At 35.2% G+C, this 14,048-nt stretch overlaps 2 protein-coding genes across 2 annotated transcripts in view; one reads left to right on the top strand and one right to left on the bottom strand.

Annotated features, from left to right (window-relative positions):
- Nucleotides 1-14,048, bottom strand: part of CENPP (centromere protein P) — a 142,017-nt gene that overhangs the window by 88,447 nt on the left and 39,522 nt on the right. The window lies entirely within an intron of this gene.
- On the top strand, nt 7,038-12,166 carry OMD (osteomodulin). The gene is given in 5 exon segments (XM_074151809.1): nt 7,038-7,060; nt 7,062-7,249; nt 7,252-7,264; nt 10,007-10,959; nt 11,847-12,166. Coding segments are annotated over 5 exon segments (1,497 nt in total).

Here is a 14,048-nt window from a genome sequence, read left to right as displayed (position 1 = left end):
ATAGGGCCCAATTTTTTAGCACGAAGAAAATGAAGAAGCCACTTATGTATTAACCTGATGAGTAGATGTTCAGATTCAGGAAGTGATATAATAACCTAGTGTTCTGCAAGAATAATAAAAGGAACTGTCTACTCATTTCTCCAGCAGCAATAGTCATACAACATAACTATTACTTGCTCAAGAAAAAAAAATAATGTTTATCAGCAAGAAATTAATAATTTCATGAAACCTTACTTTGACTTTTGGAATGCATATTTTTCATTTATATTTTATGCTAATACATACAATTTCCATTTAGATGTTACCCTCTTGTAAATTATTATTTCCAATATTTTCTATTTCTTCAAATACTAGTTTTCAAAGGGCAAAGAACAACTTTTATTTAACTCCATTTATAAAATAACTAAAATAGAGAAAGAAACTCAAATAACTTTCATAAATACAGAAGTAGTAAATGTCAGTAAAACAGTGTAATTCTTTCTCCCCATATTCACTAACTGCCTAATGCTGTCCGATAATAACAACAAGCAGAATCTCCACGTATTATTATAAATTTTGAGATGAAAGAATCAGAGTACATTTAGAAGCTATGTTCCATGCAGACATCTACCTAAATTGGGTAGTAAAGTTAATAGTTTTATGTCATACCTGACAAGCTATGTCCTATACCTGACAAGGCCTGTAATTTTGGCACACCTGATATGAAGATAAACTCTGTTGCAATGCTTTGCAGAAGAAAACATACTTCAAATCTCCAACTACCACTGTCAATAGTCAGACCCCATAAAGTACTTTCTTAAGCAGCATGGCAAGAGATGCCTTATTTGTCACATCAGGATCACAGTTAACAATTAGCATTTACAATAATACAGCAATAAGCTTTTCAGAATACAAACCAGAGCAAGCGAGTATGAGGTCAATAGGCCAATATCTCCTCTCCTTGAGACCACGATCAAGGTGAAATATGTAGGAAATTATGCGTTGGTAATATAAACCTTTGGTATTTTGGCTCTTACTGCAAAATAAATCTCTTGATGATAAGGTCTTCCTGGAATAATTAATATTGCTGTTCAAAGATAAATAAAGCACATTTACAATGAATTTCTAAAAGTCAAACCCACAATCTTCTATTTCAGAAAAGTAGAAACTAAGTCTGATCTAAAACCAATCTTCAATATTCTTCTTACTGATTCCATCTATTAGATGGAAGAAAAACAGTAGTTATTCTTTACAAAAACCTTGTATCATTATTTATGATAAAGCCATAAACACAGTAAACATTAAAAAAAAAGTTAAAAGGTTTCTTACCATGCTAATTAAAAATATTTCATTACTGCTCTTTCAGGAATGCTTTGCCTTAGCAGTACCTGTTTATTATAGACGCATACGGCTGCTTCTTTGCTTATAACAGAAAGGATAACACATGCTTCCCCCTTTAACAGTTCCCTCCCAAAATCAGAATGCACAGGAACCTGAGAAGAGGAGAAAATGCGAGCATGGAAAAGACATCTGTTAGATGTGCAATTGCTTCATAAAGTAACTTTACTGTCTTTCTAAAGAGTACCCTTCCACTCAAACTTTCCATTGTATCTAGTTCAACCTAGTATCTAGTTCACCCATTAGTAGTTCTAAGCAATTATAGCAGTCACCTCTCTGTGACTGCTTTCATAATATACAGACTTATTTAGAAGTTTCAGCAATAAGCCCAGTGTCTGGCAAAGGTGCAAAGGGAGTTTCAGAAAGCCGTCCTGCAGTCATATAGAATATTAACATTTTTAAAGGCAGCTACTACTATTGGTTCAATTCTGATAAAGTTCAATCTAATCACTCAAAGCACTGGTTTCATGCCATCCCCTAAGACCCAGTTAGATATATTTTTTAAATTTATTTTTTAAAAAGAAAGCATTATAGATGTTTATATTTTGGCTACAAATAGTTGCAGGCATTACCTCCACTCTCAAAAGGTGATAGGACAAAGCAAGAGTCAGGTGTCAGAAGCATGACATAAGGTAACACAGACGCTTGATGACCATGTAAGATCTGTGACTCATGTCTAGAGCAACTCATCCTCCCTAAAGAGATGGCCAATAACATGAATGGTTTAGCTGGTTTAGGTGTGAACCATGTTTGGGTCCTCACCAGAAGCAGCCATAAGGCCTTTCAAGAATCTCAGACTGGCTAATGATAGAAGAAACAGAAGACTTCCTGCCACAGAGTGCTTGGATAAAATAACTATGAGACCCTGTCTCAGCTTTGCCAAGAAGCAGCTGTGACTCACAAATTATTCAAACAGTAGAGAAACACTTCGAATGTCAGGCAGAATATAGGTACGTGGACAAGTATCTCTCCTAAAGCAGCATGAATACCATTTAAAGCAAATCCAAACAAAATGGAGATAAAAATACAGAGTAACTGAAGGAAATAAAGGGTACAGAGATTATATCTTTCCTTATAAGACAATACGCCAGGGTTCAGATGAATGACATATAAATAATACTTGGTGTTTCTATGAAAGTTTCCAAGTCACAGATTCTGACTGCAGAAAAAAAGTACTACAGGCAATAAACATAATGCTGGCTGCAATATCAGCATTACAGGGTCTTGTGCTAAAATGAGAGGATTTATTCTTTAGAAGAAAGAGGGGTAATAAACATTAAGAACCAGTTTAAGGATTACCTCCAGTTTCCAGACTACTGGAGAGAGTTGAAAGGCTGCCTGGCAAAATCCTCTGCACCACAAGGCAGGAGAGTTGTAAACATCTATTGTGCTGGAAATATTAAAAGAAATACATCTACCATGAAAAGAAAGACATTCTATAGTCATTGTAAAAACAAGGCAGGACCTTCATTCCTACACACACTCAAAAGAGTAAATGGGAAGCACTTTCCATCACGTACAAGGGGAAAATTTCTGCTAATGCCGAACATTTTCCCATGCATGATCATTCAGGAATTCTTTGGCGGGTAACTTAGACAACTACTCCTTATCCTTGTCTGAAAGTGCCTCAAGAAGGAAAAGCCTTTTTTTTGGCTATAAACACATGATTTGCAGATTGGATACTAACATGGGAACAGTCTGAAGTTGCAGGCACGTTTTCTAGTTCTTTTAACAAAAATGCATGAAGTCCACAGCAATGAATGAAAAAAAAAACCCAAGCTAATGAATAAAGTTTTAATCTAAATTATTAAGATAGATAATGTGAATTCTACCCTCTTTTAGGCATCTATCAGCTTAGGTTTGAAATAAATGAGTAGAAGTGCCTGCTTTGGAATAGACTCAAGGAATGAAGTTAAAGTAGATGCTAATAATGGTCTCCCAGCAAGAAGCAACCTGCACAAAATCATACTTAATCTTCTCTTTAAATTCATGGTTGTAGCATGCATATTCAAGTTATAACAGACTGATAAAAAACAAACAACAACCACAACCTGCCTTTGACTAGAAGAGTCAATGAAGAAAGTTAGTTAAGAGAACCATTTGATAAACACATGCAAAATCTACAGTCTAACAGATCTTTGGAATAATTTTTCAAATTTAGTTTTGTAAACTCAACTGTTTTCAGTTGCTCAACATGTTCTTCCTAGTAGCTCCTAGCAAAACAAAGTAACACATTTAAGACTGGCTGCCTAAAATGAGGGTTGCCAGAGCTTTGATCTTATAATACCACCTACTACATGGGAAATAAGTACAGACCACACAGCAAGGTTCAGGTCAGGGGCAACAGTGAGCCCCGCACACGGTACAGCTCTGCCTTCCTTTCCTTTTTTAAACAGATTGGGTCTTGTCTCAGGTCTGCAGGACTGTTGATATGATTTGATGGGCCCTTTTCCATGACCTTTAAAAATGCATATTCGCACAGGGACATGCTCCTAGAATGGAGACTTTCCACTGAAGAGCAGAAAAACAAGTTTGTAAGACCTATTACTAACAGAGTGCTCTAGGCTCTTGCTGGGCTGGAGGCACTGCAAGATCAAGCAATTCAGTATCTTGATTTCCTGTGAGCTCTACACTTCAGTATCTGCATTTTCAGATTAGTTCCGGCACAGGATAAATAAATCCAGCAGCCACTACGATCTTGATAATCAGTTACTTTTGTTGATGTTAAGCACAAATGAGAAGTGCTGTTGCAGATCACATGCGAGAGTCACAGAGGTGACTTTGCAGGTGGTCTGCTGACTGTTTTTGGACTGCCAGTTAAGAACTAGAAACTAGGATGCAAAGAGTTTTATATCTGCATTTTGTGTGCCTACAATCTGACTTTGAATTGCAGCCCAGTCTAGATGATATATGCCTAAGGCTGTTTCTTACTTCTGAAACCCACAAGCTTTACGGGGATCCAAATTACAGCATTCAAACTTCCTCATTATATTTGATCAGGCATTCCCTTTTCTACGGTGCAATCAGAATAACAAACTAACATCACCAGTTCTCATCAAAACCACAGAATACCTTCAAAGTTGTCAAGTGAGGATTTTAAAATTTTCAGCTTGAGGCTTTTCCTCAGACATCTGATAGCAGGGACAGATCTTAGCTGAAGACCTTTCTAACTCTAACAAGACTATGCTCCCAAGACAGTTCTCAGTTCTAACTTACAGAGCTTACCTTCATTTGATTCCCTTTAATCCTCTATGAGCAATATGCACCTTCTATTTCCTTTCTCCAGGCTTCATATGGATCATTGTAAGTTGGAGCGTGGAAGAACTCCGAAGAAATGCAAGAATCTTTTATAGTAAAACAGGAAATACAGGCAAAAGGCCAAGCAGTATACTTTATTCCTTCTTTTCTCAGAGCCAGTCCCACTTACCTCAGTGCCACTGGTTATCTTCTCTACTTATTCTATGAATATTTTGGCTAAAATTTGGAAATTTCAAATTTTTAAAGTTAACTCAACTAGCTAAACAAACATAAAATCACAAAATATTAGAATGTCTCCTTTCTTAAGCCTTCAGTTCAGAACCAAAGTTGAAAAAGCTAACAAGTCTCATAAATTGAATGCAGTTTATGAAGATGATAAAATTTCAAACATTTTAATTTACAAAAAGGATCCATCCAAGTTTGGCTTCAGAAAACAAATCAGCTTCAAGCCAACCCTGACTTCTGTCTTGGTATACGCCTCACTTTGCAACATGACTCCATAAATAAAATGATGAAAAAAATTTACAAAATCAGCAGTAAAAATAAGTCCTTATGAAACTTTTTTAAACTGAAAACTTAATAGATTTGTCATAGCCTTTGAAACAAGAATTCTTACATGAATGATGTTAAATTTAATCCTCTCATTATCCTCCTTGTAAGGAAATTCATACCACACCTCAAATCAAAACTAAGAGAATTTCAAACCACACCACTTGACCAAGATCACAAAGTATAGACTTGTTTGTATCCAAGACAGCTCATGCAATGAAAAAAAGAATTGAGTCTTAATATATCCCATGGCTAGATCTGCATCATATTCCGCAGCTAAACAAGCTTTGAATCAAGAGCTTTTGCTGCAATTTTTCAAAAAGACAAACTCTTGCTCTGCCACCATGGATTTTTAAATACATCATGAGATTTTAAGTCTTCTGATAGCTTAACAGGATTTGGGACACAATCAGTGGTAGAAAACGATAGAAAAATATCAGGTATGAAATTCAAATTCTAATTTGGTCCAATTCTTATCTTTAGAGAAAATATTTTTAATTTTTGCATATGTTTTATTCAGAACTGTTAATATATCCAAAAATTTGCACCGTGTTCTTTGTGTTGTGCTTAAAAAACCCAAAACTTTGTAGCAACAAATAACATTTTACTAACTGGCATAACAAACTTAGTGGGGTTTTTTTCATTCACCATTATGAATGTATTCTAATTATTTTAAAAATCAATTACTTTTGTTGTTTAGTATTATTTGGGTTTAGTGGCACAATGTAGCTCTTCAACTATTGACAGTACTGTTAATAAAGGACTACGTAGTTTTAATTTTACACTTTCAACCTCTCCCTTGTATTCAGGATTCTTTACACAAATATATGACTGCTTTACTCTAGTTCCAGTGTCGCCAACTCCTATGATATTATTTTGATCTTGATTTCTGGTACTTTTCTTTATATCCCAAATGTTAGAAACATGCATGATTTATCTTCTTAAACAATGTTCTTGTCATCAGTGGTACAGAGGAAACTTGAAAAGGTCAAGCAAATAACCAGCTTCAGGAGGATCAAAGACAAAAAAAAAGTAAAACTTACTATTGTATTATTTTCTCAAATATGGTACCTCTAAGGCACTTATGCTTTTTTAAGAACCAGATTCTCCCTTGTGACTAAATTTTGAAATAATGTAACTGTTTTACCAAACCAAAAGCAAAATTAAATGCTTTTGATAAATCATACAATTAATCCAGAACAGCATCTCGCTTCAACAAAAAAAAGTCTCCATTTTTTGAATTTATGACAGTTAAGTACCATACAGCAGCAAAAGCAGATAAACATGCCTTTTTTTTCCCCCCTCTTAAAAGCTATGAAAAATATTTTTCTTCATTAAATAGTTTATATCTAATGTCGTACTTGTCTTTCTCATAGGAAGATTTATGCTCTTTCTATACAACTTAGCAAAAACATGTTGGAAATTTACTGTGAATCTCAAACCATAACTTTAAAACAACACTGAGAAGTATGACACCATACAGCACTGTATAGCACAATTACTTTGCGTGAAGGAAACAGGAAATATGGATTATGGAGGGGAAAAAAGTATAAAATGGAAGATGTTCAGAAGAGCTTTACTATAGCACATGCTTTCCCTCAATCTTGATAAGGTTAATTTTTTACTGTTTAACTTCATTCTCCAGAGGACAAATCCTTTGAGTAACTGAATCATCGTAGTTGAAACCACACTATGAACTAACAACCTCTGAAATATTTTTTGAAGTCTTACCCTCTCGTTTTTTTCTAATGGGAACTGGTAACACTGAAAGAGTCTTGCAAATAATTCTGAAGTGATTTTAACAAAAGCAGAAATCACTTTACAGACTTATGACACAGCATTCACAGTAACTGATGATGTGGCACAAGACTTTTTTTTTTTCCCTGGCAAATCAGAAGAGGGGCTAAGGCTGTTATTTTGCTTTGCCTTCCCACAAGCCTCCTCACCACAAAATATGGTTTAGAGAGATCTTTTGTTCCTCCAGCTGTGTTAGGCTATTCCTCAGATGATTTCACCAGCACAATAACTTGCTGCCCTCAACGACTTGAGCTTCACAGACTTCCAAAAGTAAGTTTTCTTGGTAAACAGGAATAAAATGAACCGGTTGTGTTACTTTTTGCAGTTAAGAGTTGATTCATGCATGTTATATAATTTTTAGCTTTCTGCTAGTAAACTGTTTACAAATACAGTTACTAAGCTTGGAGTTTATTATGCATGGTAGAGAATCATGCTTCTGAAATTTTCTGGTTTCTTTCTACTTTGTGAAGCATGCAGTTTATCATACTGTGTGCATCTGACTTGCTTCCCCCGTTATCAAGGTTCACCTCTAAAACATTCTTTGTTTTAAAGCTAGTTAAGTTTTAGAAATATTTCATGCAGAACTGTTAGTACCTCAGTGTTTTGAGACATGACCCATAGGCCTGGCAGGACAGTTGCTATTCTACTAGAAATACACCCAGCTACAGCTGAAGTATAAAAAAAATTCCCCACCAGCTCCTCTCTCTATATAAAACCAGTGACAGACTTTGGTACCTATTACTTATCGTTCCATCTAAGGTGATGATAATTCTCTTCACATTGTCTACATGGCAAGTGGATCAATTGCATGAAGGCCTAAGTAAGCTTTTTCCTCAAACTAGGCAGAACTTTCCCAAGTTGTTCTTCCTGGTTTCTAAAGACTATTGTGGCACTGAGAACCAAAATTATTATTTGGAAATTTTGTAACACCTAGTAGAAGTTCTGAGAGAATTGAACCAGAAGGTGAAGCTGAAGTTCTGCCTCTCTGTTTCAGTCCAGTAACAGGAATCAAAAGGAAACCAAGAGCATATTTGTGCCATTTACTTGGATTAGCTCAGACAGCTGATGATGCTGTAGGGTTGTAGAGACATTGACTTTGCTGAAGACCAGCCTATAGTGGGGTTGCAAACAAGTGACTCCATCCAAACCTGGTTTTAAGATTTTAATCAGTTGTGCTTGATTAAAGAACCATTCAAACACAAATGATACAAAGTTAAAAATGCAAGTTAGACAATAGCACAAAAGATTTCACCTCGCCGTTGTCACACACAGGCTGTGTGCAACACAAGAAGATTACACGGAGGCATTAAATTTCATGATTGTTAGTACTTTTTTCCTTAGGATTCTCTCTCTCATTCAATTTGTAGGCTACATCATGCATTAGGAATTAATCACCACTATGAAGCACAGGAAATAAGCATTTGTAAGTCTCATCTCCTTTGATACCACTTAATTGTTTGGTAAAAAGTATTAAAAGCATCAAGAAAAAAAAAAAAGAAAAAAGAGTCCTCTGATTATAAGAAGTCCCCTCATCATAAAAAAAAACAACACTCAATATCTGAGTATCTGCTTTCCTCTGCCTCAGGGTTCCCACACTATACTGAGCAAAGTCTCTTAAATTTTTCCATGATTTATGTGCTTTGACCTGCAAGGTTACATTTTCACTCTTCTGTTGTTTAAGCTGAACAGCTTAACATGATTCACAACTCTAATTCTGCCAAATAACAGGGTTCCTTCAACTGCATGAAGTGCTCTAAAATGTTACTCTGCCTTTGAAGCATCAGAAATTTGACATGCAAAATTATTTGGCTTTCACTACATCAGTATTTCACCTCAGAAGGGTACTTTGAAGGTAAATTAGTTCATGTCTATAAAGAACATATAATTACAGAAGCACAGGAAGTCTATGAAAAAAACTTTTTATCAATGAACATTTACATGATATGCAGCTGTATTACAGAAAATAATGGCAAAACAACATAAAATGCCACAGAACAGACAATCACCAACGCCATGTAAATTTCTATCTTACATAAAATGTATTTCAAAGCAATCTGTTTCACTGTTCTATTTACAGAAATGGTCCTGCAGTTACCTCACCTTAGTCAATGATATATATTTGTAATAAAAATGACTTTGTTTAAAAACAAGGACAACAGACACAAGCCATGGCTTGGATGTTTAGTAAGACTAGCAAATTTCTTCACAAGGAATGTATTACAGCACTAACCTGAGTTATTTAGAGAGGTGCTGGAATTCCATCCTTGAAGATTTTCAAGGCTCACCCAGACAAAGCCTAGGCTGATCTGATCTACAGTTGGAGATGTAAACACTTGCAGCACCAGGCTGGACAAAGTGATTGCCCAAAGGCCCTTCCAAACAACACGTCTGTGATTCTGTGACACCGACCACACACCATTTGTGCAGTGCAAGTTCATAGTGAGAATAACTAATACATCTGCAAAAAAAGTTTTCATCTTGACAGAGTTTAATAAGGCTATCTACGCGTTTCCAAATGTCTGAGGAAGAAACATTCCTTGGGAATTCCATCTGCTCCTATTGAAAACTGACTTGTAAGGCTGATGCTTAACCCATTACACTGGAAAGAATGCAACACCTCAAATGTCCAATACAAACCCCCAACTATACCACTCCGTATAAAAAGACCTTTTGCAACTTTTCTGTAATAAAGCGAGAAAGGAACAAAGACTGCGATTTTTTTCCTACTCCAAACTGTTATCGTGTCTTTCAGTAAACAGCGCACAGCACAGGTAGAAAGCTGCTCCTCATCTGAAGTCAAACAAGAAAACTTATGCTTACTTCAAGGACAGTGTATTTGTTTATGGCTGTTTTCTTGAAAGACACAGATTAAAATTTGGTTTTGCTAATAATGTCACTGAGAGTGTTGCAAAAAAAAATTTATGCATTATTCTACTTAATTTTATTGCTGCTTCTTAAAAATTAAACTTATGTGTGATTTACTTTATGACTATCTAATAAACTTATTTTTCCTTCTCATCAACAGGATACAAGATACAAATTTCAATATGGAGATTCTGAGCCAGCTATCAGTCATTCTCCTCCTCTGGGCTGCTATGGTTTTCTGTCAATATGAAGACTATGATTTTGAGGATGAATATGAGGAGCCAGATCATCAACATCCATATTATTTTAATCCAAATACACAAGCTGAAGTTCCCCGCCTTCCTTTTCCATTTGAGTGCGCCAGAGAATGCTTTTGTCCACCAGCTTTTCCATTATCAATGTACTGTGATCATCGTAAATTGAAGACCATACCAAATATCCCTAGTCACGTCCAACAGCTTTATCTGCAAAACAATGATATTGAAGCTGTGCCTGCAGGACCATTCACTAATGTTACCTTCGTAAGAGAAATTAACCTCAGCCACAACAAAATTAAATCTCATCTGATTGACCATGGTGTTTTTGCCAAACTTTCAAACTTACTGCAACTGCATTTACAACATAATGAATTAGAAGAATTTCCATTCCCACTCCCCAGCTCTCTAGAGAGACTCCTCCTTGGTTTCAATAAGATTTCTCAGCTACCTGGAAATGGATTGGAAGGATTATCCAACATAACCATGCTTGACCTTTGCAATAATTTTCTTGGTGACTCAGTACTCAAAGGAAAACCTTTTTCAAACATGAAAAATTTAATGCAGCTCAACTTATGCAACAACAAATTACAGACTATGCCTCCTGATCTACCATCGTCACTAATGTATCTCTCTGTTGAAAATAACTCCATTTCTTATATTCCAGAAAACTATTTCAACAGACTGCCAAAAATCATTGCTCTAAGAATGTCCCACAATAACCTGCAGAACATTCCACGCAACACCTTTAATCTACCCAACCTTACAGAACTTAATCTTGGACATAATAAACTGAAACAAGTATTCTATATTCCAAGAAGTTTGCAGCATTTATATATTGAAGACAATGACATTGAAAGTATGTTGATGGTTGTAGTTCTTTAAAAGCAAAAAACTTAGTGGATTTTGGCATTGGTTGTGGGAGGGGGCGAGTTTGGCATACCCGCCATTCGGAATTAAGAACTTTTAGCCCAAATCAAGAACTAGCAGAAACATCTCTTTAGTTGTGTCCTTTGTTTTGAGGACCTGCCACCTTACAGCTTCCCAGTTGACATGTATAGATCAAGCATAGAATGCAGCAGTCATCCAAATTTGCATGTTGTCCAAGAGGTACTCTCGTGTCCTTTGCAGAGAGATGGGCTTGAGCTCTTAGTGTTCTGAACTAACCAATTAGCGTGGCACTGACCCAGAGCTCAAACACACTGTACTTCTCAGGAGCAAATACAGCTCTGTAGCTTCTAATCAGCTTTCAGTGCCGGCAGAATATCCAATCTTCTTCATGATGTGGTGTAAACATCCTCGGTTAGTTGAGACCACAACAGTGAAACTAGAAAAGATTTTATTTTTGCACCTTACCCCTAATATGCAATTTTTGGGAAAGTTAATAACCAGCTTTTCATATAACAAGCTGAAACTTTTTTGAAGATTGCTTCGGATTATGAAATGGATAAAACATACAGAGAAAGGGAATTCAGAAAATACTCCAGTCACATAAAATAGTAGTTACAAATTGTAGTGGTAGTCACATATATTTTTTCTTTACCCCACAACCTCATACTTTGCAAACCCCAAAACTGTTATCACTGTCATTTACAAAACCAATTTAAACCACAGAGAAAGATTACATTAATACTGTGAATCACAAAAATATTCTCTGGTTTAAATTTCAAAACCTAAGTTTCACTTTTGCAATAGGTCTTAAATATAACTATTTTCTTATTTTAATTAATATTTTCTCTCTTACAGTCATAAATGTTACTTTGATGTGTCCGACTATTGATCCAAGGAACACCAACCAATTAACCTATATACGGGTGGACCAAAATAAGCTTACGATTCCAATAAGCTCATACGCATTCTTTTGCTTCCCTCACATTCGAACCATATATTATGGTGAACAAAATGTTAATGTCAACAAGTCAACCCAGCTAAGAACACCCGTGTTTCGACGATTTTTAACACCAGAAGAATACAATGAAGCAGAAGAAAATCACGAAACACATGATCACGAAACTGAAGAAGATCATGAAGCAGAAGACAACTACTTCCATCCTTACTTTCAGTGAAGTAATCATAGTTAATGAGTATACATGGAAACTTTTCCTTACTTGTGGGGTATTCATATCCATTTTAGAATAGTTTGGGATATTTAGGATACATCTATAAAGTTGAGATAGGATTTTAGTGTAGGTAAATGTCCTATTATGTATGCAGTAAAACACTAAGAGCAAAAAGCACTCGCCTCAGCACTAGATAGCAGTCTGATATATAGCCTGGGTTGATGATGCCCAACCACCCTTGGGTGGACAGCCTAAGCTGAAGAAAATCAACCTGAAAAAGCCTCTATGTTCTCAAGTGATCCAGCTTGCAAAATGACTAAAATACAAATCAATGTCATGCTCAACAGGAATGAGTGGATAAGGACAAAAATCTGTCCAGCTATACATGCTACTGCTGACAGCAGTAGAAAACAGACACACTAGAGAAAAGAACAGGAGGGTAAGAACACAAAAATAGTCCCACAAGGTTCCTCCACATCTTCCAGAAAAACAGATGTTACTTCTTCCAACTTCTAATTGGACAAGAAAATCACAAACTTTGAGTTTCAAATCTTCCTCGTATTATGTTTGCAGCATCCTGCCAAGCTCTATTATCGTATTTACTTCTAAGCTTGCATCTCAACTATCAGAACTCTTTCAAAGAAGATTTTAGCTGTTTACTAATATAGGCTAGAAACCACCTTTCATCAAAGGTCTTAGGATCCAGGGAAGAGGAGGTGCATTAATACAAATGAACCATTAGTATCTACATTTTACCTGTGCTTTACTCCATAATTTTCTAGAAGGCATGTAAAAATGTAACGTATTCTTTTTATTAGAATTGTTCATCAAGTAGAACAGGTACAAGTAGTAGCATTCAGGGTTTTTTGAATTATTAATTTAGGCTATCCCTCTGCATAGCTAATACCAATTACCTACATTCTGCTTCAAAGTAGAAAAAAAAATTGCTTTAAGCAATCTAGAGAAAAGTATCATATAATATTTGAGCTATGCAAAGTTTTTTATTACATCTTATGTCTAGAAACAGATCCAAATAACTATAGGGTAAGATAACATTATAGGGCACTTTTTTCCTGATAAATCTTTGTTAGCAGTGAGAAAGAATCACCATTTTCAACAAGAAAAAAGGATGAATGCAAGAAATATATCCACACATCATACTACCCATTTTACATTATACTTTAAGTGTGGAAATCTAAAAGGGCTATATAAAAATCATGCGAGCAAAGTCGTATTAGAATTTCTAAAGTTTCACGCAGGTTTGGTTTTTTCTCTTACAGTTTCAGGGTTTTTTTGGAGCCCATCTCAGTATATGTTGGTTTCTGATGCAACAACTAAAATACTAACAAAATTAAAATACTTAATGATACTTTTTTTTAAATGGAAAGAAATTGCTCATAAGCCCACGAATATAACCTTTAAGAACATATCTAGTCTTGAAGAACAATGGGTTGTAAAAATTTATGGATACAAAATGTATTACACCATTATTAAGTTGTGGGTATTAGGTCAACTAACTCAAGAAATCCATTCTTTCTCTCCTTCCCCTTTTTCTTATCTACTTTCTGATATAATAGTCACAGCAAAATATTTTATTAACATTTATCAACCTCAAGTACCTCTGGCTTCATGAAGGAGGAATATATGTATGTATTCATTACTTGATTTAAATACTCTTATAAAAATATGTACATTATATACACATAGATTTAAAGATAAATATCTATAACTTTATAGTTTTATTAATATAAACATATGGTATATTAACCTTAGGGAACTTTTATAATTTTTCATCTATTTCATATTTTAAGTATAAGTGAATAGTGCACAAACATAAATCTAAATTAATATAAGCTTTTTTGAAAGATCTGCTCAGCTTTGAAAGAGA

Source organism: Numenius arquata, chromosome 8 (assembly GCF_964106895.1).
Source record: "Numenius arquata chromosome 8, bNumArq3.hap1.1, whole genome shotgun sequence".
In the NCBI taxonomy this organism is placed as follows: Eukaryota; Metazoa; Chordata; class Aves; order Charadriiformes; family Scolopacidae; genus Numenius; species Numenius arquata.
The sequence above is the reverse complement of the archived record's forward strand: the minus strand, read 5'-3'. Positions and strand labels throughout refer to the sequence as shown.